This window comes from Dunckerocampus dactyliophorus, chromosome 10, assembly GCF_027744805.1.
Source record: "Dunckerocampus dactyliophorus isolate RoL2022-P2 chromosome 10, RoL_Ddac_1.1, whole genome shotgun sequence".
Taxonomy (NCBI): domain Eukaryota; kingdom Metazoa; phylum Chordata; class Actinopteri; order Syngnathiformes; family Syngnathidae; genus Dunckerocampus; species Dunckerocampus dactyliophorus.
In genome coordinates this window covers 29,618,428-29,641,002 of record NC_072828.1, presented here as the reverse complement: position 1 = coordinate 29,641,002, position 22,575 = coordinate 29,618,428, and the positions used below count along the sequence as shown (strand labels likewise).

The following is a 22,575-nucleotide window of genomic DNA, read 5'->3' as shown; positions in this document are numbered from 1 at the left end:
TTGGTTTGGCAGCACTTCCACTTTGCCTGCTTTGATCATCATCCCTCTGCTTCTGTCTTTCATGATTTATTTTTTTCTTGTGTTAATCTTCCTTTCTCCCCCTCCCCAGCCCCCTTCCCCCCCATCTCCTCCACATTATTCACAGGTTTGAGTTTGGGTAGTGAAGTCAAAGGAGCTTCGGGTCTGCTTCTGTTGTTAGGTGTGTACGCCAACACTGTGTACTAGCGTGTACTCGTGCTGCCCACTTCCTGCTTTTCTCTCTGCTACTGTTTTTAAATCCAGCATCTTGGTATGGTTTGGTGGCCAACACCTGGCTACTGTGAATACGTGTGTACAATATCGTGTCATTGATAGTCTTCAAAGCATACAAGCCAACAGCTTTGCGATTCAAGTACGTCCTCTTGTGTTACAAAAAAGCTCCCAAATGCAAACCCCCCTCATCCGTTTGACTTTCTGTAACCTTTTGCCGACTACTTTAGTGTGTTTATGCCTCCTTTGACTTCAACCCTCTCTCTCCCCTGGTTTAGTAGCACATTTCTAACGCCGCTCTGCTTTGAGACGATGCTCAACCGTTTGGAAAATATACACTCAAAGCTGTCGTATGTGAACGTGAACGTGCGCTAGAAAAGGATGCCTTGGCTTTGCTAACAGCCACAGTATATTTGACACATCAGTGCTGAATCTTCCAAACGCTTGACATCGTCTTGCATTTTAGCAGTGGTCCTTGCCGCCCTGATATTGTTTGTTTCATGCGCTTTTCCAGTATCTTAATCGCTGTTTTGTCTCTTGTTAGAAACCTCAGGTGATCCTCCGTTAAAAGCTACAGACTCTTCCACCGCAGCCTCACAAGATGACAAGCAGTACAAGAAGGCAAGTCCCCCAGCCTTATCCTCACAGATCTGCTTTCTAGGCGGCAAAATCAAAATACTCTTTGATTTGAGTTGGACCTTGTCACACATGAGCTTTTAGGTGCCCAGGTTTACATGTGAGCTTTGCCACAAGATGCTTTGGGCTTCTTATGGCCTATAATGTAAAATAACGGCCTTGTCCTGAGGAGTGTGTCAGGGAATCAATGGGAGGCATGTTCAACATTCAAGGCTTCCAACAACGAATGTGCCACTGACAGATGTTACAAGAACTTACAGTACGTCTCCATAGAGGTGAAGGAAGGTAGGCTTTCAAATATATCAATGGGTGGGGGGGACCTGTCCTTAATGTGGAACGATGCCAGCTTCATTTAAACATCCACTACTCGCCAAGTTAGGGATATTGGGCTTTGGGGGGAAATTTCAGGATGAAGCTAAAATGCACTTACAGAATGCATTGACTAGACCTGCCACGATACCACATTTTGCTGGACGATACTTTTCCTCCAAATGATTACTGATAAAGGATATTATTTTGAGATTATTTTGTCATGAATGTGATGATGATGTCATGATGTATGTCACCATGGGAACATTATTTTGGCACTGTTTTCTCATGAATGGAATGATAATATATGGCATGACTAGAGAAGCACTCGGAGACCGCAGACCTCCGCCAAGTGCCATAGTCTCCCCCCCCCCACTGTGATTCACACCAAAATAATCATTCTAAATTTTTTGGATCAGTCTTTGATATTTTGTAGAGCCTGTTGGAAACTTGTCCTGTATTTGTTTTCCAATTGCTCTGACCACGTTTTGTGGAGTTATATGCACAAATGCCGAAAATGGTCCTATCTTGCAATGTTAAAGAATCCTTTAAAAAATTCCTGGATCCAGACGGTGATCCGGATCACCGCTAAAATGTAATCTGTTCTTCCATATCCCATTTCTGACAATTCCTGAAATTTTCATTCAAATCCATTTGGAACTTTTCAAGTTATTTTGAACACAAACAAACAAACAAACGCCGTCAGAAACATAACCTAATTATCGTATCAAAAGCAATCAACTGAGTATAATTGGAAAGACAAGAGCTTTTAAATAAAATGAACATACTAAATTGAACAAACAAAATGAAAATAAAAAAACCCACTCAAAAATTGCACTTAAATAAAAATCCCAATCCCAATATTTTTTTATGTTAAATCAGTTTCACTTTTGTTATTAAAAAAGTAGAAATAAGGCAGCATACTCTGAAGTTCACATTGTGTGTCAATGCAGACGTCAGCCCATTTGCATAAACACGCCCTTCATTCACTTTTAGCAACATTGGGTGTGGAATACGCTGTTTACGTTTAATGAGGTGTAACGTTTTGTCAAAGAAGTACATGTTTTGGTGTTGTATTATTTAATTGTCAAACTTTTTGACAACATTTGGAACTGACATCAGATCGCGTTTTATACACAACAGGCACTAAGAAAGTAATCGATCGTGTAGCACACGACACTCACAACTAGCTAGTAGTGAACTCACCTGCGTGTAGCGCGCCTCTCCTCACTGGGACAAAGAGACAGGAGGGTTCACTCTCTCCGTTCATTCTGCTATAGAACCAAGGCGTATTCACACACGGCTCCGTTTGCAATCGGTCATTGTTTCACGCAAATACTGTATTATCTCAAATGACTGAAGTGTCAAAAGTAGCAATATTTTGATTTCAGAGTCGATTTCAGAGCATGAAGAGCTGGTATCGGAAGTATCGATATTTCAGTATCGATCCGCACATCACTACAGGAGACTGAAATTCCACCCCAAAGCCCAACATTTAATATAGAATATACAGTATAATAAAGCATTTAGTGAGCAATGCAGATAGATATAGCAGGCCGGTAGGGAGGTTGTACTCACTGTGCGGCAGTATTTGTATTTGTCTCCTTTTTTTTTTTTTTTTTTTTTTTTTTTACAATATTTAGCTATTTTTGGGAGGAGGGAGGTGAGTTCTAGTTGATTCCAAAGCTTTTTACATACCCAACTCACCCATCTGTTCATTCACCTTCTACCACTTGTCCTGTCCAGGGCCAGGAGGACACTGGATCCAATGTCAGCTGACTGTGGGTGAAAGGCAGACTATGCCCTGGAGTGCTCACATAGACTAGACATGTACAGTCGACAGGCGTGTCCCAAGACATTTGTCCATGTTTACATCAGATATGTAAATATTACAGCTATCACAAGAATGGAGAATGAATTCATGTCAGGGGAAAGCTGATCTAAAACTTAATTTGACCTTCTCTATGTGCTTCAGCCTTCATAGAGCAACATCCTCCATTCTATCCTGACTTCAGCGTTATGTTGCTTGTCAGCAGTTGTTGCTTTCCATGAATACACATCACCACTAGTGTGGTGACGTTGAGGTGCTGAGCTAGTGTCGTGTTGGGCATGCAAGCGTCCCCAGTGATGAATGATTGTGCCGAAGGCTGACAGAAGGATGCCACTTGCCGAGAGGTGCTGGTTTGCTGGTTGTGCTATTAGTTGCCTCTTCTGCTGTCAGTCTCGCAGAGACATGCTGTGCACTGACGCCGGTGGCAAGATTCTCGACAATCATTCACAAGCTGGAGCAGCAGCAGTGCCATTGGCTGAGGTCCGCTTGTGGTTTGTGTTGCTGCTCCTCCCTCTCTCTCACTTATGACATACCCCAGCAGGGTCTGCTTGGCGAGCTCATTCTTATTCAGCAGCAGATCCAGCGGCACGAGGAGGAGGTCCGGCGGGCAGCTGCGGCCAATTATACGCGTCCCCCACCGCCAGAGCCTGCTCCCAGTCCGCCTTCGAACCCCAGCCCCCCTCATCACGCACGTAAGGTGAAGGTTGCAACCCTCTTAGGTCTGCCTTATCCAAAAAAAGAGCACTTTAACGCTGCACAGCTATCTAGGAGCTAGGTTGCATAGATACTTGGCCATAAGGGTACTCAAGATTTTGAGTAACTTTGTATTGTGCTGCCATGCCCCGTCCGAATGCAGTCCAATTCCAGGAGCCGCAATGAACACCAAGTAACACATCACCCCAGTAGATTGTCAGGCTGACTGTCGGAAGAGCGGCTTCCACGTTAAAAACACTTGGGCCCCCTCGGCCTCCATGGCTGTGTACTACTATTGATATGTATGGAAGCATGGCGTAAGGAGTGGGGAGCCTCCCTGCATGGTGTGATCAATACTTCTTCATACTTGAACTTATATCAACTGAGAAGAAATGATTGAGTTGGATAGTCGGTCGACAGGTGTGCAGGAAGCTCACGTCTACGTAGTCATTTCTTCTCTGAACACATGCTTCGATATCATCTTTGACCGTCTAGTGTTTGTCCTTCCTTCTGTCGATCCCATTTGTTTTTGTCTTTTGTGTTGGTGGTAATCTAAACAAATCTGCTGCACATGTGCAATATATGTCCCGAACTGGGATTTAAATGAACAAATCACCCTTGGATTGCCTGGGAATGATTTTGTGATCTTAAAACTGATCTGAGCACTCACTCACTCATTCAAATGGAAGCGAATACGTGCCTGACCTCTCTTGACTGTCTCATACAACTTCAACGCTTTGGTGAATGTGCATGTAACGGATGTTTCTGTGATTCCGCTCGTGAAGTTCAACAGAGGACCCAAAGGCGTACAGCAAAGAAGCACTAACTGAATGTGTTGCTCTTCTTTCTTTTTCTCCACTTGATTAGTCATCAGACAAAGAAAAGATAGATCAGCTCCAAGAGGAACTGCTCCGTACCCAGGTACAGTCACACTTTCTTGTTCTTTTGTTGATTTCGTCATGAAAATGAAGGCGCTGGACGACCAGCCCTTTACCAGCATTGAAGATAGTGGCATTTGTCAGCTAGTAAATCACTTGGAGACGCTTTTTTTGGGGGGGGGGGTTGTTTTGTTAATGCATTAGTGATGTCATGTTATTTGGTTAGGACAAATCTAGGGGTAAAGTTTGTCAAGTAATCCAACTTTGTTTGAGTCTTTTTTACCTCCACGTGTGCACAAACTACAGTTCAATCTAAATTTGAAAGGTGATAGATGTACATAAGTTCTCGGTATCGGTGAACCAAGAAGTTATCTGTATTGGTATCGGCTTGGGAAAAAAAAATCATGCATCCCCACCCATTGCCTACAGTGCAGCAAATTAAATAGCTGGATCTCATCTTGTCGTCAGCTTTTAGCCACAATACTCGGCCTTGTGGAGGTGCATCACGACACCAGATGCGTACTTCCTGCGCCACGCTTTTATTATGTACCGTGTGGGAAATCGGTACTCCTCTGCACCAAAACGGAAGGTTACACAAATTGATATGAGCGAATCTAAAAGCGCTGCTTGTTTCCTGTCATACATTCCTCTTAGCTGAAATACCAACGCATGCTGGAGAGACTGGAGAAAGAGAATAAGGAGTTGAGGAAAGTGGTTCTGCAAAAAGACGATAAAGGGATTCACCAAAGGAAAGTGAAGGTTTGTAAAAAAAAATATATATATATATACTCATGTTTTATTGTTCCATGGGTTTTTAACTCTTATGACAAATCTTGAATGCTTCATCTAAGCGATGCCGTTTTTTCTTTTTGTGTGTAGAAATCCCTTATTGATATGTATTCAGAAGTTCTGGACATCCTGTCTGACTATGATGCCAACTACAATACGCAGGACCATCTACCCAGGGTAAGACGCATTCACTGGGTTTTCTGTTCAAATAATGACCAGCTGTGTCCAGCTGTTGCGTTTTCTTTTGTAAGGATATCTTTTTCTTGACCTTGACCTCTCCCACTGTTTCGTCCTTGAAGGTGGTTGTGGTGGGCGATCAGAGTGCTGGGAAGACAAGCGTGCTGGAGATGATAGCTCAGGCCAGGATTTTTCCCAGAGGCTCTGGAGAGATGATGACACGTTCTCCTGTTAAGGTACTGGGCACCATTGCCATTGGTTGTTCACGCTACAAAATATGACTAACTAGAAAAGCACCCGGAGAGCGCAGACCACCACCAAGCGCCATAGTTCTCCACGTATTGTGATTTACACCATAAATATTAGTCCTGCCATTTATTTTAGCTCCATGTTTAGTTTCATTCACCATGAAAACGTACCATTAGCAATTGGATTCATAATGATACCAATATTAGTTCAGTGGTTATTCACAATGGCAGTTTCCTTCTGGATCAAGTACCATAGCTTTTCAAGATACAACACATCGAGATTCCACAGTGTCTTGGCTATATATGATAGTGTTTGTGTTTGTATTTGTCACGCAGCGCTTCTTCTCTCTGCAGGTGACGCTGAGTGAAGGCCCTCACCATGTGGCTTTGTTCAAGGACAGCGGGCGTGAGTTTGACCTCACCAAGGAGGAAGATGTAAGTCGCATCCTGTCTGTCCATCTGGAACTCCAGCAGGAAGGTTTTCCACCTTGTTCTGTCTGTTCCTTGCGCAGCTGGCCGCTCTGAGGCATGAAATTGAGCTGAGGATGAGGAAGAGCGTGAAAGAGGGGCAAACAGTCAGCTCTGAGGTTTGTACGTTGCTTTTCAAAGCATACATTGTCACTGCATGACAGATAAATGTAAAACATATTTTCAAATAATAGACAATATCCTTGAGTGTGAAAGGCCCAGGCATCCAGCGAATGGTGCTTGTTGATTTGCCAGGCGTCATCAGTGTGAGTATTGCATTCTGAAATGAGTATTTGAATATGGTCCATAAGTTGTATTAAAGTATCCAAATGTGGTCCTTCCAGACGGTGACTGCGGGCATGGCATCGGACACCAAGGAGACCATCTTCAGTATCAGCAAGGCCTACATGCAGAACCCCAATGCCATCATCCTCTGCATACAAGGTTTGAGTTGACATGTGAGTTTGAGTTAACATGTTGATGCTCATGCTAACCTGTCTGCATGCAGATGGCAGTGTGGATGCGGAGCGGAGCATTGTGACCGATTTGGTTAGTCAAATGGACCCCCATGGAAAGAGGACCATCTTTGTGTTGACCAAAGTGGACTTGGCCGAGAAGAACCTAGCCAGCCCGAGCAGAGTAAGACCTGTCTTTTTTTATTTTTTATTTCTCCCTCAACTAAAAAGTAGCTCAGCAATACGGCATATCCCTCATTTATTGCGGTTAATCGGCCCTAGACCCGACCGTGATAAGTGAATTTCCTCAAAGTAGGAGTCCACATTTATAAATTGAATGTTTTTGGAGTTACAGGAATGAAACCCTGTGGGTTTTTTTTTTTTACATTATTAGTGCCCTCTACACGTGGAAAAAAAACACCCCACACCATACCACCATACCACTAACCGATGGTGTGTTTCATTTGGCATGCTTACTACACACTTTTATAGTAATCATACTTGCAAACATGTACATTAAAATTACAGGCACACACACAGAGTTCTTAAACAAAACCGCTAACCTGTGAAGATACTGCAGCTTGTTGGATGCTGATGGTGATGCTACACAGGCCTTTGTCTTTGGATGCGTGAGAGTGTGAACGCCTTATATTTTGTATGTTAGTTCATTTAGCCAGTTTTATGCTTGAAAATGCTTCATTTAGACCAAAAACACTTTACCATTTGCTTAAATATGCATATTTTTTGACTAATAATTGGCCATAGTCAACCAACAGACAAGCCACTAAGTCGAAGGGATGACTGTGTATGAAAGGAAAAGTGCACTTTAAAAAAAAAAAAAGTGCCCATCCACAATCCATATGTGAGCCGTGAACACGGCTTTCTCTTTTCTGCGCAGTAAAAAAAAAAAAAGGGGGCGGTAATTCATGCACACCTATTTCGTCTGCTATTAAAACACCTCCAACTAGGATTTATGGTTTTATGTCTATGCTGTGACCATGTAGTAACAGACATGTTCACTGATAACATGAAATACGCACAGTATTTAGCTGGATTTTGGTCATTTTCCGCATTAGCGGAACTTTCTTGATTTCATTGATTTCACACAGCACCATAGAAAGGATTGCTACGCCTGCCGTTAACTTTTCGAACTTCAAAAATAAAAACACAGCAGCAGTGGTGGCAATCCCAATATGTAGCGTTAGGTTTTGGTAGTGGCCTGAGGCATTGTGAGCGCGGTGCTGACACGCTGCAGGCAGGCGTGTGCTGAAGCTAGTGGTTAGCCGGCTAGTAGATGTGTGGTGTGGCAAGGTGTCACTACGCCAGTAACGTAGTTTAAAAATAATAATTACAATGTCGCTGTAGCCTGGTTACTATGCAGGTCACATTTTGTAAATAGAGAGTTGATGAAATTTTTTCAGAAAGCTTTATAGGCGGAATAGTTGCGTGTCACTCCGTGCATTCTTAACTGCCTCTTTGTGTCTGTCTGTATATCATTAGACCGCACAGAAAGGAGAAAGATGTGTGTTCGTGTCTCACATGAGGATTTCTTTAAAGCTTTAAAAATAACCCTGAGACTGTAACATAGAAATGAGCCAAGAGATGCTATACATTGCTTCTCCACAAGAGGGCGCCCCCAGCTTCAATATAAACCAATGAGTCCAGATTGCTGTAGCAGGGTCAGTTGAAAAATGTTCCCATTTGTATTTCAGATCCAGCAGATTGTTGAGGGCAAGCTGTTTCCTATGAAGGCCCTGGGCTACTTTGCAGTAGTGACCGGAAAAGGTAATCCACTCTTTCCACAGACGTGCTGCTTTCTGAATATTATCATCATGTCTAACACTCTCCTTCTTGAAGAATGAGTCAAATATCCCCATTTGCCCTTACTTATTCAGAATCGTATTTTATTACTTAGCTGTTATGTAGCCTCCAGAATTTGCTTAGTTATTGAATCTTACGCTGCAGGGAGCAGTGGGGAAAGCATTGACTCCATTAAGGATTACGAGGAGGACTTCTTCCAGAACTCCAGATTATTGCGGTAACAAGCCGCACAGTTGGCTGCCGTTCGTTAGTGTGAAGCTGACATTATTTGGTGTCGTGTCACTCAGGGACGGTATGCTGAAGGCCCATCAGGTGACCACAAAGAACTTGAGTCTGGCCGTCTCGGACTGCTTCTGGAAAATGGTGCGGGAGTCTGTTGAGCAGCAGGCTGACGTCTTTAAAGGTACGCTCTCGACCAAGGTCGTTTTTGGCATTTGCCAGATGGACAACCCATCTGGTCCAGTGTTCTTCTTATTACTAAAATGTGCCCGCTTAGGTCGACATACATGGTTGGCTGCTGTTGTGAGAGCCAAAGGGGTCATTGCTATGAAAAGTGATCTGTTTATGTCGACGTGTTGTTGTAGTGTTAACTTGATGACTGTCACTAACTGCTGGCTAGTTACACACCATGAAAACCTGCACACACTGTTCAATGCCAAGTAAACTTCAAAATAAAACATACAAATAAAAGCATGATTGTACCTCAACATGCACAAATTTTATTTTATTTTTTATTGTAAGCCCCTGGAAGAAAGATTTGCGTATGTACGAAAACTTGATTGTCATTGTAGTGAAGACATACAGTCGTCCCGAGCCACAAAATATGAGTTAATAAACCATGCTGTTCCATGGGTAAATATGGCAAATAATAACAATAATAAAATGAATGGATTGGATTTTATATAGAGCGTTTGAAAGCACCCAAAGCGCGTCACAATGAAGTGAACCCATTCTTGATTCACTCCTCAGCCACACACGGGTGGTGGTAGCCTACCTCTGTAGCCCTGGGGTAGTCAGCACTGGAGGCAAGGTGGGTGAAGTGTCTCACTCATGGACACGACAGTGACTGGTTGGAGGGAGTGAGGATCGAACCGCCAACGACCTGCTTTACCACCTGAGCCATTGCCGCCCAAAATATGGATATTTAAGCAAATTTTATGTTTTTTTTGTTTTTTTGCCTAAATGAAGCATTTTCAAGCACAACAATGGATCAATGAACGAAATAAGATGTGATATGTAGTATTCTACACTGGTCACTAGGTGTCAGTAATGCTACATTGATGAGAGAATAGACACTGCAGAAAATACTGTACAGAAACCGGAAGTAAAAACAAGGAACTCTTCCAATGCTAATGTGTGAGTCTATTTTGTCTATGTCTTATGTATAATGTATTTGATTTGCTGTTATTATGTGTACTGTATTGGGTAATGCGAGTGTGGTGTAAGGGTATTATTTCATGTCTAGAGGGCGCTCCTAATGTTCAAAACCATCTTCAGAAGGCATAAAGAGTTTCTCCATATAAATAAGGACACCTACGTCATGGAAATTCAGTTATCATGGTCGGGTCTGAAGCAAATTAACAGTGATAATTTGGGGATTACCTATTGGCCAAGTTTATAAAAAAAAGAAAAAGCAAATGTAAAATTAATCCCACCTCTAAGGCTACTGTTAACAAAGGTATAAATCCCTTTCTCCTGACAGAAGCAGGAAGACATTGTCCTTTGACTGAACAGGTGCAATTATTCCCATTTCCCTTTTCCTTTCTCTTGATTGGTCTTACTCCTCCCACACCTCAAACTCCTCCTGCAGCAATTAGTTGAGACAATCACAGGCAAAGGGAAGCCAGAGATTTATGGCCATGCGCCCGTAGGTTCCCATAGGCCCATTGTGTGGCGTATCGATCCACAGCCCCGTCAAATCACACTGCAGCCAGTCTCCGTCCTTGTTCGGCGCCACAGTGGCCCCGCAAACCAGCAATTAGCCGAATCTCCACGGGAGTAGGGAGCTGTGGCTTGGCACTCTATGTGTGCGTGTGCGTGTGCGTGTGCGTGCGTATTCACATAAATGAGAGTGAAACCACTGACTTTTGACAAGAGTGTAACATTGGCCACATCCTCTCTTGTCCTATGGGGCTAGTTAAGTGTGTCTAAGTGTCTTAAGTCATCACCCAATTGGAATAAAACTGGCACCATGAGTAGGAAGTGGCGTTATGTCATACAGGATCTGTGATGTTGTGTCTTGGGGACATGAATTTAAAATGAAATATGAAATGTTACTGAAGAAAAAAGTGATTTTTGTTTAACAAAAGATGGTTGATGGTTTAAATTGTTGTAACAATCATTGTTCCTTCATACTCCAGCATCTCGCTTCAACCTGGAGACGGAGTGGAAGAACAACTATCCTCGTCTGAGAGAACTGGACCGGGTGAGAAAAACACACACCCCTACAATAGGAACATTGTAAAATCTCTGTCTAGAAATGTGTAGTTAGACATGTGGATAAAATGTTGGAAGACTGATCATCCATGTCTTTTTGCAGAATGAACTATATGAAAAGGCCAAGAATGAAATCTTGGATGAAGTCATCAGCTTGAGCCAAGTGACCCCACAGCACTGGTAAGTTTATCACGGTTAACTGGTTCCAGACTTGACTAAGTGACTTTCCGCAAAGTAGGATTTCTTATTCATAAATTGAATATTTTTGTCCTTGGAGCATAAAAAAAACAGTTTACGACCTTCTGAATAAAGTTTTTAACATTATTACAGCCCTCTAGATGTGAAATAACACCCCTACAGTCACCTTTACACCCTTATTACCCAATATAGTAGACATTATGCACACGTTAGCAATGGGAGAGTTCCTTCTTGTTCTTTTTTAAAACAACATTTTTATACCTCCTGTTCTGTACAGTACGTCTTGCGGTAGTCTCTTCAATGTAACATTATTGACACCTGGTGATCAGTGTAGGATACTACATATCACCATGTCGTCTTGCAATGTGTCTCCTGGATGCCCTATATGTGTATTTTAGTTCATTTAGCCATTTTCATGCTTGAAAATGCTTAATTTAGGCCAAACATGCATACAATTTGCTCAAATATAAAAACAGTTTGCCTAATAATAAACACAACTTGGATAACGATAAATTTGTTGTCTCCTCAAAATAACACAACATACAACCGTTCATGTCTAAACCGCTTCAACTACAAATTGCGCCCATTTAGCCATTTTTCCTTCCGGCGGGGTCAAGTGACTGGTTAGCATTGTGAGGTGTTAGGTGCGAATGGGGAGCAGGTTTGTTACATTTGGTGGTATCGCTCTCAAACTTTTATACTGCGCACTGGACGTTCAACATGGCAACGAACTCTCTAAGGATGTGAAAAAAAGAATTGTTGCTCTACATGAAGATGTTCTAGGCTATGAAAGCTGAAAGTGAGCTGCGGCACAGTGGCCTCGACCATACGCACTTTAACAGGACAACCTCCACTCAGAACAGGCCTCGCAATGGTCCACCAAAGAAGTTGAGTGCACGTGCTCAGTGTCACATCCAGACGGGTTTGTTAAATAGACGTATGAGTTCTGCCAGCATTGCTGCAGAGGTTGCTGGGGGGTTCAGACCAAGCCTTTCTGGCAGCAACCAGGTGAGGAGTACGCAGACAAGCTGCATCACTCAGAGTAGCAACTACCCGGGCAAAATGATGATGTTTAAGACTTTACAGTCCATTGCTAACCAGTAAAAGTTCATTTTTTAGCAAGGCCACTGTCAGGTAAATATCATCCGAAATGTCTGACGGTGTTGTTTGTAGTGTACTGTAGTGGTCCACGTAGCTGGCGTGAGATCAATTTCCCCTCAACGTCTCACTCACAATTGCCTTGCTATGGACTGGCAACCGGTTCAGGATAGGGGAAGATATTTTTAGTGTTAGTGTATGTGTAGAGGATCATTTCATTGCGATCAATAGTCTTGATGAATGGTCCATGTACAGGAACAGGGGTGGCCCTGCAATCCAGAGATCATGCTTATTGACAGTAAAGATGCCTATCCAGAACAAAAGGGGGACCCTATTGAAATATGAGCATCCTTTCAAGTTTGGTCTCATGGGGGATGCGGGGTGTTGTTTGCTCCATTGTCAGAATGCCATGGCAGGGAAGGAGTGAGAACTGCTAACAGGGTGATGGTGGAACGGTGCTGGAATCTGCCACCAAGTGCAATCACAGCTGTGGTGTATGATACACTTGAAGGCGGCGCTGCAGAAAGACAGCAGCACGAGCGTGCAAATAAGAAACAGACTTTGTTAAAATAGTTGTCATTCTTTCCCATCCCAGGGAAGCCATCCTACAAAAGAAGCTGTGGGAGCGTGTTTCCACCCACGTGATTGAGAACATCTACCTGCCCGCCGCACAAACAATGGACTCTGGGACCTTCAACACCACGGTAGACATCAAGCTCAAGCAGTGGACTGACAAGCAGCTTCCACACAAAGCTCTGGAGGTAAACATTTTAACAAAGGACTTGCCATTCCCTGCCTCACTTGCTGGACAGTAGATACGGAGTGCTTGTTTTTTTCTTGGAATTGCAACTTTTAACTGACTGATGTAACTGTCAAAATTTTTATCTTGCACCATCTAAGCGGATGCAGAAATAATGAATACATAACATAGTACAATAGTCCCTTGTTTATTGCGGTTAATCAGTTCCAGGCCGGACCACGATAATAGGATTCCTTATTTGTACATGGAATTGTTTCCTAATTAGAGCATAGAAAACCTGTTGACAACCTTCTAAATAGGGGTTTTAACATTATTAGAGCCCTCTATGCATAAAATAACACTCCTATAGTCACCTTTACAGTCTTATTTCCCAATATAGTCGACATGTGTGTAGCATATCAAGTCTTTCAATGCCTTTCAATGCCTTTTAAAGCGCATTTTTGTTTAAAATGCCGTGAATTCCAAACATTTTGGAGAAACCCTCTGCCCCAACTCCCATTTGTAGTACTAACATTAAAGTTGTACTTCAAGACCTTTTACCTGATCAGATTTCAAATTTCATGCAAGGAGAATTAAGGAGCTGGGTTGGGAGTGAGGTCCTGAGTTCAACTCTCTTTGGGGTCTCGTTCACAAGTGAGGGAAGGTTGGAGCGTGAGATCGAGAGGCGGATCGGCACAGCGTCTGCAGTAATGTGGTCGATGTACCGGACCGTCGTGGTGAAGACAGGGCCAAGCCGGAAGGCAAAGCTCTCGATTTAGCCCTCGATCTCCGTTACCACCGTCACCTACAGTGGTATGAAAAAGTATCTGAACCTTTTGGAATTTCTCACATTTCTGCATAAAATCACCATCAAATGTGATCTGATCTTTGTCAAAATCACACAGATGAAAAAACAGTGTCTGCTTTAACTAAACCCACCCAAACATTTATAGGGTTTCATATTTTAATGAGGATAGCATGCAAACAATGACAGAAGGGGGAGGAATAAGTAACTGAACCCTCTGCCTCAGGAGACTCAAAGAGCAATTAAAACCAATTTTTACCAAACAATTCAAGTCAGGTGTGTGCCCAATCACTGATGAGTGGTTTAAAGCTGCCCTGCCCACTATACAACACACAGAATTGGTAAGAATTGTCTTGATGAGAAGCATTGTCTGATGTGCACCGTGGCTCGCTCAAAAGAGTTGTCTGAAGACCTGCGATCAAGAATTGTTGATTTGTATAAAGCTGGGAAAGGATACAAAACCATCTCTAAAAGTCTGGATGTTCATCAATCGACAGTCAGAGAAGTTGTCTACAAATGGAGAGTTTGGCACTGTTGCTTCTCTCCCAAAGAGTGGCCGTCCACCAAAGATGACGCCAAGAGTTCAGCGCAGAATACTCAGAGATGTAAAAAAGACCCCTAGAGTGTCTGCTAAAGACTTACAGAAATCACTGGCACAGTCCTGTATCTCTGTGCACACATCAACTATATGTAAAAAAATGGCCAAGAATGGTGTTCATGGGAGGACTCCACGGAGGAAACCACTGCTGTCTAAAAAAACATTGTTGCTCGTTTAATGTTCGCAAAAAGGCACTTGGACACTCCACAGAAGCTTTGGCAAAATATTTTGTGGACTGATTAAACCAAAGTTGAATTGTTTGGGAGGAACCAACAACATCATGTGTGGAGGAAAAATGGAAACAGCTCACCAACATCAACACCTCATCCCCACCGTGAAGCATGGTGGAGGGTGCATCATGGTTTGAGGTTGTTTTGCTGCCTCAGGGCCTGGACAACTTGCAATCATTAATGGAAACATGAATTCAAAAGTTTATTAGGATGTTTTGCAGGAAAACCTGAGGCCGTCTGTTAGACAGTTGAATCTAAAAAGAGGATGGATGCTAAAAAGAGGATGGACTATAAATGTTTGGGTGGGTTTAGTTAAAGCAGACACTGTTTTTTCATCTGTGTGATTTTGACAAAGATCAGATCACATTTGATGGTGATTTTATGCAGAAATGTGAGAAATTCCAAAAGGTTCAGATACTTTTTCATACCACTGTATGGTCATGAGCTGGTCATGGTCACGAGATGGTGGATACAAGCGGCTGAAATGAATTTCCTTCGTAGGGTGGCTGGACTCACCCTAAGAGATAGGATTCGGAGGGAGTCAGAGCTCCTTCACATCAAGAGGAGCCAGTTGAGGTGGCTCAGGCATCTAGTCCAGATGCCTCCCGGACGCCTCCCTTGTGAGGTATTCCGGGCCTGACCGGCCAGGAGAAGGCCCCGGGGCAGACCTAGCACCCGCTGGAGTGATTATGTCTCACAGTTGGCCTAGGAACGCCTTGGTGTCTTCCCAGTGGAGCTGGAGGAGGTGGTCGGGGACCAGGAAGTCTGGACTTCTCTACTGAGACTGTTGCCCCTGTGACCTGGACTCGGATAAGCGGAAGAAGATGGATGGATGGAGAATAAAGGAGCATTTTGTTCTCCCTCTTGTACCTAAAAATTTAACCAAACTAGTAGAAACAGCAAAAAAAAAAAAAAACATCATTTGAATGAATACTTCTGTGAGTGAGTCCAATCAAAACTGGACGTGATTATCTTTGGAAACATTTTAATCCCGTCTATTTTGGAAGCTATTGCTTCAACAGGCGTTAAACTGGATTTTATTTTTTACACGTTAAAGGCAAAAAAGTCCAGTAGAACTTGTGCTGCACGTCTAGGATGTTGTGTTAACTTGATGTCTTTGCCCCTTCAGGTTGCCTGGGAGACTCTACAGGAGGAATTTGCTCGCTTCATGGCTGAGTACAAAGGCAAAGACCAGGATGACATTTTTGACAAGCTGAAGGAGGCCGTGAAGGACGAGAGCATCAAGAGGCACAAGTGGAACGAGAGGGCCATGGACAGCCTGGTAAACACATTGTAAAGTCTTCTCTGCTACTTGCATACCAGGGTCACATGACACAGCCATTTCCCACAGCAATATCATATAAGACCCTCATTGTGGTTGTATATACAGTCTAGTGCAGTTGGCATCTTTTTCTTTTGTGCCCACCAGCGGGTGATCCAGCACAATGCCCTAGAAGATCGCTCCATCACAGACAAATCCCAGTGGGATGCTGCCATCCAGTTCATGGAGGAAACTTTGCAGTCACGCCTGAAAGACAGTATGTTCTGTGCTACAACGTAGAGCGGGGTGTCCGGAGCACAGCAAATTCTAAAAATATCATTTAACAAGACAAATAAAAAAAAAAAACAGCTGCTAAAATGGAAAAATCAGCAGTAGTTTTATAAGAATAAAGTCAAAATATTAAGAGAAAAAAGTTGGCATAAAAGTTGGCATAAAATGTAATATCAGTAGATATCAGTATCGGGTTTTTCCCAATAATGAAAACCGATTTTTAAAAATGCTGTACAGATGGACATTTGAATGTTCAATGGCCAGGACGACACCACCGCTTGTTCACATACACCGCAAGCCCTCATCCTTTGCGCTTTCCACAGGCTCTCATATCCCTGTCCACTCTGACTGCTCTAAAGTCCGCTAGCGCCACGTCAGCATCAGGGACGCTAGCTGACAACCATATTTTAGTGAAGCACAATAAGCTGCACTCCCTGAAGGTCTTGACGTTCTTAGTCAGCGCAGCCAGCTCGCCGATCTTGTTTGGTAGTGAATTCATGTTTTCCATGATAATAGAAGGTTCCGAAGGCTTCAGTCTCCACTTACTCGCTAGCCGTTTAGCTTTTGTCTTGGCCTCGGCTCTGATGCCTCGATACGGCTTCATTCCTCAATGGGTAAACAGGGAATCACACCGATGCAGGACCTTGCTCTCATGGCACGTAAAAATGTGCTTGAATAAACGAGTCTCGATGTGCATGAGTCTATATCCGTAGGTTAGAATATATTACGTAAAAGATGACAATAGAAGGAGAACAACCAGACTCGTGGCGGCTATTTCTCAGATGTTGTTGACAGCCACGTCGAGAAGCTAGTTAATGATGCTGTGTATCCATTAGCTTCACAACAGATATACAGTATGTTAATTCCACAACTGAAGATATGTGATGTTACACGTATCGATATCGGAATCGGAAATTGAGAGCCGGCCAATATCGGCATATCGGATATCGCCAAAAAAGCCAATATCGGACATCCCTGTTCATAACATTATGAGAAACAAAGAAAACAGCAAATAAGGTTGTAATTTTTGGAAAATTAGGTTGCAGAAAAAGTTATAATGTTACGAGAATAAAGTCAAAATATTATAGGTATAAAGTCATAATTACAAGAAGAAATATTTGGAAATAAAACAAAAAAATGAACACAAAAAATAATAATAAAAATAAAAACAGCTGTCATTTTATGAAAATATTCAAAATATTCAGAGAAAAAAGTCATCTTGAATAATAAGAAAAAAGACGCAATTTTACGAGATCAATCTCATAACATTATGAGGAAAAATAATATTATTTTACTATCATGAAATATTGAAAATAATTGAAAATAAATGAAATATTAATTCTGAAAGTTGTGATATGAGAAACAAAACAACAAAGGAGAGTTAGGTTGCAAGTTAGGTTACAAGAATGAAGTCACAATATTACAGGAATAAGGTCTTAATTACAAGAAGAAATAAAAAAACAACTAAAATAAAACAAAAAAAACAGTAGAAACGATGGGGAAAAAAAGCTATAATTTCATGAAAATAAAGTCAAAAATATTAAGAGGAAAAAGTCTATTATTCATTGATTTTCTGTGCTGCTTAATTCTCATTAGGGTATGCTGGATTCTATCCCAGCTAAGAGGCTGGGTAAACCCTGGACTGGTAAAAGTCATATTATAACAATAAAAAAGTTGCAATTTTACAAGATTAATCTCGTAATATTATGAAGAAAAATTATGTTATTTTAGTAGCATAGAGTTGAAATATTAGAGAAAAAATATATTTTTTAATAATATGATGAGAAACAAAACAATAAAATGTAATTTTTGGAATATTAAGTTGGGGAAAAAAGTTCTAATATATGAGAATGAAGTTCAGATATTATGGGAATAAAGTTATAAAACTACCAAAAGAGAATTTACAAAGATTATTGAAGTAGAAAGTTTAAATATTTTGGAAAAAATGATTTAGAAAAAAAAAACAAGCGAAGAAGTTCATACTAATGATAGGCTTCTTGGCTTATTTCACAAAGCTGATTGAGATGCAGATGAGATTCATTTCTACCCTCTCATCTTGCAGCTGAAACTGTAATAGCAGACATGGTGGGTCCAGACTGGAAGCAGCGGTGGATGTACTGGAAGAACCGAACACCAGATCAGGTCCGTGCATTCCTACCTTTCTCACTGCTGTTGTGTTTTCTAGTATGTCTTGTGTCGTCATTATCACTAACAGCAACATAAGAAAGTAAGCTTTCTGAAAGATTCTTGAAAGATCCTTTCTAAATCATCCATTCTTCTTACGTCTCTGAACAAAGTCACAAGTAAAAGTGCGAGCAATGGCTGCTTTCCATGATGTCGACAACCGCTTGAGTCAGCCTGTCCGACTCAAGCGGATTCCACTGTAGCCTGCTGCCGCAAAAACATGCCGAATCTTGAACTTTGCAGCACATCCATAATGAAACCAAAACGGAGCTGGAGCGCTTGCTGAAGCTGCACGACGAGCACACAGCTTACCTGGCCAACGACGAGGTCACCACAGTCAGGAAGAACCTGGAAGGACGGGGGGTTGAAGTCGACCCCATGCTGGTGAGATGCCGTACTAGCGTTTTGTGGTGTTGCTTTGATTGTTGTGTATTCTCATCAGTCTTCCCTCCGTCGGTCCAGATCAAGGACACATGGCATCAGCTCTATCGACGACACTTTTTACAGAAGGCCCTGTCCCACTGTAACCTCTGTAAGCGCGGCTTCTACTACTACCAGAGGCACTTTGTGGACTCTGAGGTAAGGAGAGCGGTCATTTTTACTTCGACTTGAGCTATATTTAAGCTCACAGGTGCACATTTCCCCAGTTGGAGTGCAATGATGTGGTCCTGTTCTGGAGGATCCAGAGGATGTTGGTGATCACAGCCAACACGCTACGACAGCAGCTCACCAACACTGAAGGTAGTCCGCAGTCTTGTTTGCCTTCTAAAGGGAGTCCATCTGCATGCATGGTGAGCGTGTGTTTTCCACACAGTGCGCCGACTGGAGAAGAACGTGAAAGAGGTGCTGGATGACTTTGGAGAAGATATGGAGAAGAAATCTCACCTCATCACCGGGCGCCGCGTCCAGCTGGCCGAGGATCTCAGTAAGACATGATTTGCTTGTTCCCATATGTTTAAATGAGCCTATTTTGGCAACATACTTGTAAACTATTACTGATTTCACATGTAATGCAACTGTTACGTGGCTTGTGGAAGTGGTCAATAGGTGGCAGCAGTGTTTAATGTGAGCGACAATACTGATCACCTTCAGCACCACTGCAAAAAGTGGCTGTAGAATGAATGAATAATTGCTAACTTATCGTTAGTATACAGTATGTTCATTCAGGCAAGGCTGTAAAATTGGCTTTATCAGTGTAAGTTACCCCCACCCTATTCTTACACATTCATGCACGACTAAACTAAACACTTCTTTTTGTGTTGTTAACTTACTTTCTTATGTTTATGAGGTAAAAAGTTCTAAAATGCAGGCCTAATAATATGATCATATGTTGGACAGAGATCATTTAGATCAGGGGTGTCCAAACGTTTTTCCACCGAGGGCCACATAGTCAAAAATGAAAGGATGCAAGGCTCACTTTGAAGAAAAAAACTGCATCTCAGCTTTATAGCGATATGAGAAAAAAGTGTATTATTTTAGTTAGAACTTTTTTATTTTTAATTTTCCCAGACATTCCAGCTTTCTTCTTAAATAATTTTTCTAAAAAATGTTCATAATATGACATAATATGACTTTTTCCTCATCATATTTACATTTTATTCCAACAATATTTATTTTTTCCCCAGCCTATTATCCCAAATATTACAACTTTGAGTTTTTTTCTCATAATATTGCTACTTAAAAAAAAAATAACCTATTTTTTTCTTTAATATTTCACCACTCTGCTGCTAAAATGACTATCTCTTGTCATAATAGTATGAGTTTATTCTCCTATAATTGCAACTTCTTTTTCTCATAATATTGCAACTTTTCTCTTGTCTGAAAACAACTTTTTTTTCTTAACATTTTGACTTTATCCTTGTAAAATTACAGCTGTTTTTTCCTTTTCTACTGTTATTTTTTGTGTTTTTGTTTTCCAACGATTTCAACTTTCTTCTTGTGAATTTACTTTTCGTAATAATGACTTTATTCCCATAATGTAGTCTTTTAACAGGGTTTCCGCTACGTGTAATTGATCGTGGCAGTGCGTCACTACAAAATAAAAGCCGCCACACCTTAAAAATTAGGGATTTTTTTTAAACTTGAAAACAATTTTAAGTCATATTTTGTATGAATGTGTATATACTGTATATGCTATATAAATACATATATCGATTATTTATGCACATATCAACCACTACTCGTTTGAAAATGATTTAAAATATCATAAAAATGTTTCAGTGCGCTTTATTTTGATAAGTATTCACCGGAATTGCCTGTTTGCCTTTCTGGCACTTGACCAGTGACGAGATATGCGACACATCTTGTGTTGACTTTCACTTTGTTTCTTATTATGGGGAGAATGAACAATAGCCTGTAAAATGTTTAGTTGACGACAATTGACAACAGCTTGTCACATGCTAAGCCTGTCTATGCCAGTGTGTGTGATGGCTCACCTTTCAATGTCATTCCACTTTCTGGCATTTTTGTTTCACGGCATTTGGCTAGCTCGGAGCTACAGGTGGCTATTACGTTCATGGGATACATCAATCATCGATTATCATCACTTTACTTCATTACTTTTTAAAGTGTCACTTAACAATCTTGCTCTCTTGTTGTCGTTATAATACTCATGGCTTGTCTTCAAAGCACTAGTTGCGTGTCGAAGTCGTGCAACACAAACGCATAGTGTGTACAGCTTTAGACAATGACGCTATCACAGAGGTCTCCAACAGGTAGCACATAAGCTAGTAGCTCACCAGATGAGTAGTTCAAAGAATTTTTGCTTCACCTTTTAGTATTTTTATAAGTGTTCTATTCAAACATGACCTGTATTTAATGACACATGAGCCATGTGCTTTGTAACTTTGGAAGCAACTTTGCCATTAAATTAACAAGTTGGCAATGTTCTTGGTTCATGTTCGGCCATCCATCTTCTATGCTCCTTATCCTCATTAGGGTCGCGGGCCTGGAGCCTGTCCCAGCTGATTTCGGGCGACAGGCGGGGCACACCCTGGACTGGTCGCCAGCGAATCACAGGGCGCATGTAGACAAACAAACATTCACGCTCACATTCACACCTATGGACAATTTAGAGTTGCCAATTAACCCAACATGCATGTTTTTGCAATGTGGGAGGAAACCGGAGTATCCGAAGAAAACCCACACATGCACGTAGAGAACATGCAAAGATGCAAGATGCCCAACGGAGAGTCGATCTCAGATCTTCCCGATCTCCTGACTGTAGCCAACATGCTAACCACTGTCGTAAAATTATGACTTTTTCTCATGAGTTTACAACTTCTTTCTCTTAATATTTTGACTTTTATTACTGCTGATTTTTTTCATTCTTGCTGTTGTTTTATTTACTTTCGAAAACCACTGATTTAGATTTTAGAGTCTGGTGTTATTGTAAGAGCCAGACACGAGGGCTTCTTTGCTTTTAGCAACGAGTGTTTTGCTGACTTTTGGACATGTTTTAGTCAGTGATAAGACCAAACTCTGTGCATTTTGTCAGTCGCCCTTGTAACATCTAAAGATACTTAGACATACTTAAACATACTGTATCCCAAAAGTGGAGCGTTCATTATAAGGCATCATTGTAAAACGCTGCAGGTGACCACAGCAAGCCTTTTGACTGCTCTATCTGCTCTGTTTGTTTGCTTGACCAAGACAAGTAATTGTCTTAAGAAAACAGACATATCCTTGTATCCGTCCTATTTGCACCACCAGTTAAACACACAAATGCACACGTCCATATCCTTTTAAGAGCAGGATACAAAGTTAATTGTTCATCTGAGTACACAAGCATCCAAGCCCCTGCAAGCAGTTACACGCCGTCTTGTTAGCACTCACGTTGGCCAAACAAAGCTAAAACGGAAGCAAATGTAGCTTTTTTCTGGCTTGAGGAAAAGGAACTCTTTTCTCCCTTAAATACACGCACACACAAAGCACCCTTGGGAACACCAAGACCTGCCTAGCCTTGCAGAACCCACGAGGAAAGGCAGACCCAAACGTCGTCGTCAGACGTGACATTCCCAATTCCCAGCCAAATCCCAGTCGACAACAGATGTGGGAATGGAGTTGGAATCTCACATCTTGCTCACAGCAAATACAGAAGAAGACATGACAATGGCATTTATAATTCCTCGTGAAAGCCTCACATTTGAACTTTGTGCATGTGCTTTCACCATAGATCTCAT

General features: G+C 41.8%; 1 protein-coding gene across 5 annotated transcripts in view; it reads left to right on the top strand.

Moving 5' to 3' along the window:
* Window positions 1–22,575, top strand: part of opa1 (OPA1 mitochondrial dynamin like GTPase) — a 43,818-nt gene that overhangs the window by 3,291 nt on the left and 17,952 nt on the right. For 2 of the 5 annotated variants that reach the window (XR_008572680.1, XM_054789456.1), the window contains exons 5-29: window positions 110–199; window positions 794–870; window positions 3,567–3,722; window positions 4,586–4,639; window positions 5,251–5,355; window positions 5,476–5,562; window positions 5,685–5,798; window positions 6,165–6,245; window positions 6,323–6,397; window positions 6,473–6,544; window positions 6,623–6,722; window positions 6,787–6,917; window positions 8,446–8,518; window positions 8,699–8,771; window positions 8,842–8,957; window positions 10,915–10,979; window positions 11,094–11,170; window positions 12,882–13,047; window positions 15,788–15,940; window positions 16,088–16,196; window positions 18,273–18,352; window positions 18,638–18,778; window positions 18,857–18,973; window positions 19,042–19,135; window positions 19,209–19,319. Coding sequence is in view for 4 of the 5 variants with exons in the window: in XM_054789456.1 (XP_054645431.1) it covers window positions 110–199; window positions 794–870; window positions 3,567–3,722; window positions 4,586–4,639; window positions 5,251–5,355; window positions 5,476–5,562; window positions 5,685–5,798; window positions 6,165–6,245; window positions 6,323–6,397; window positions 6,473–6,544; window positions 6,623–6,722; window positions 6,787–6,917; window positions 8,446–8,518; window positions 8,699–8,771; window positions 8,842–8,957; window positions 10,915–10,979; window positions 11,094–11,170; window positions 12,882–13,047; window positions 15,788–15,940; window positions 16,088–16,196; window positions 18,273–18,352; window positions 18,638–18,778; window positions 18,857–18,973; window positions 19,042–19,135; window positions 19,209–19,319 (2,517 nt within the window). In the remaining variant the exon portion in view is untranslated. The remainder of the gene's footprint in view (window positions 1–109; window positions 200–793; window positions 871–3,566; window positions 3,723–4,585; window positions 4,640–5,250; window positions 5,356–5,475; window positions 5,563–5,684; window positions 5,799–6,164; window positions 6,246–6,322; window positions 6,398–6,472; window positions 6,545–6,622; window positions 6,723–6,786; window positions 6,918–8,445; window positions 8,519–8,698; window positions 8,772–8,841; window positions 8,958–10,914; window positions 10,980–11,093; window positions 11,171–12,881; window positions 13,048–15,787; window positions 15,941–16,087; window positions 16,197–18,272; window positions 18,353–18,637; window positions 18,779–18,856; window positions 18,974–19,041; window positions 19,136–19,208; window positions 19,320–22,575) is intronic. The other 3 variants (XM_054789457.1, XM_054789458.1, XM_054789459.1) reach the window with 3 other exon arrangements.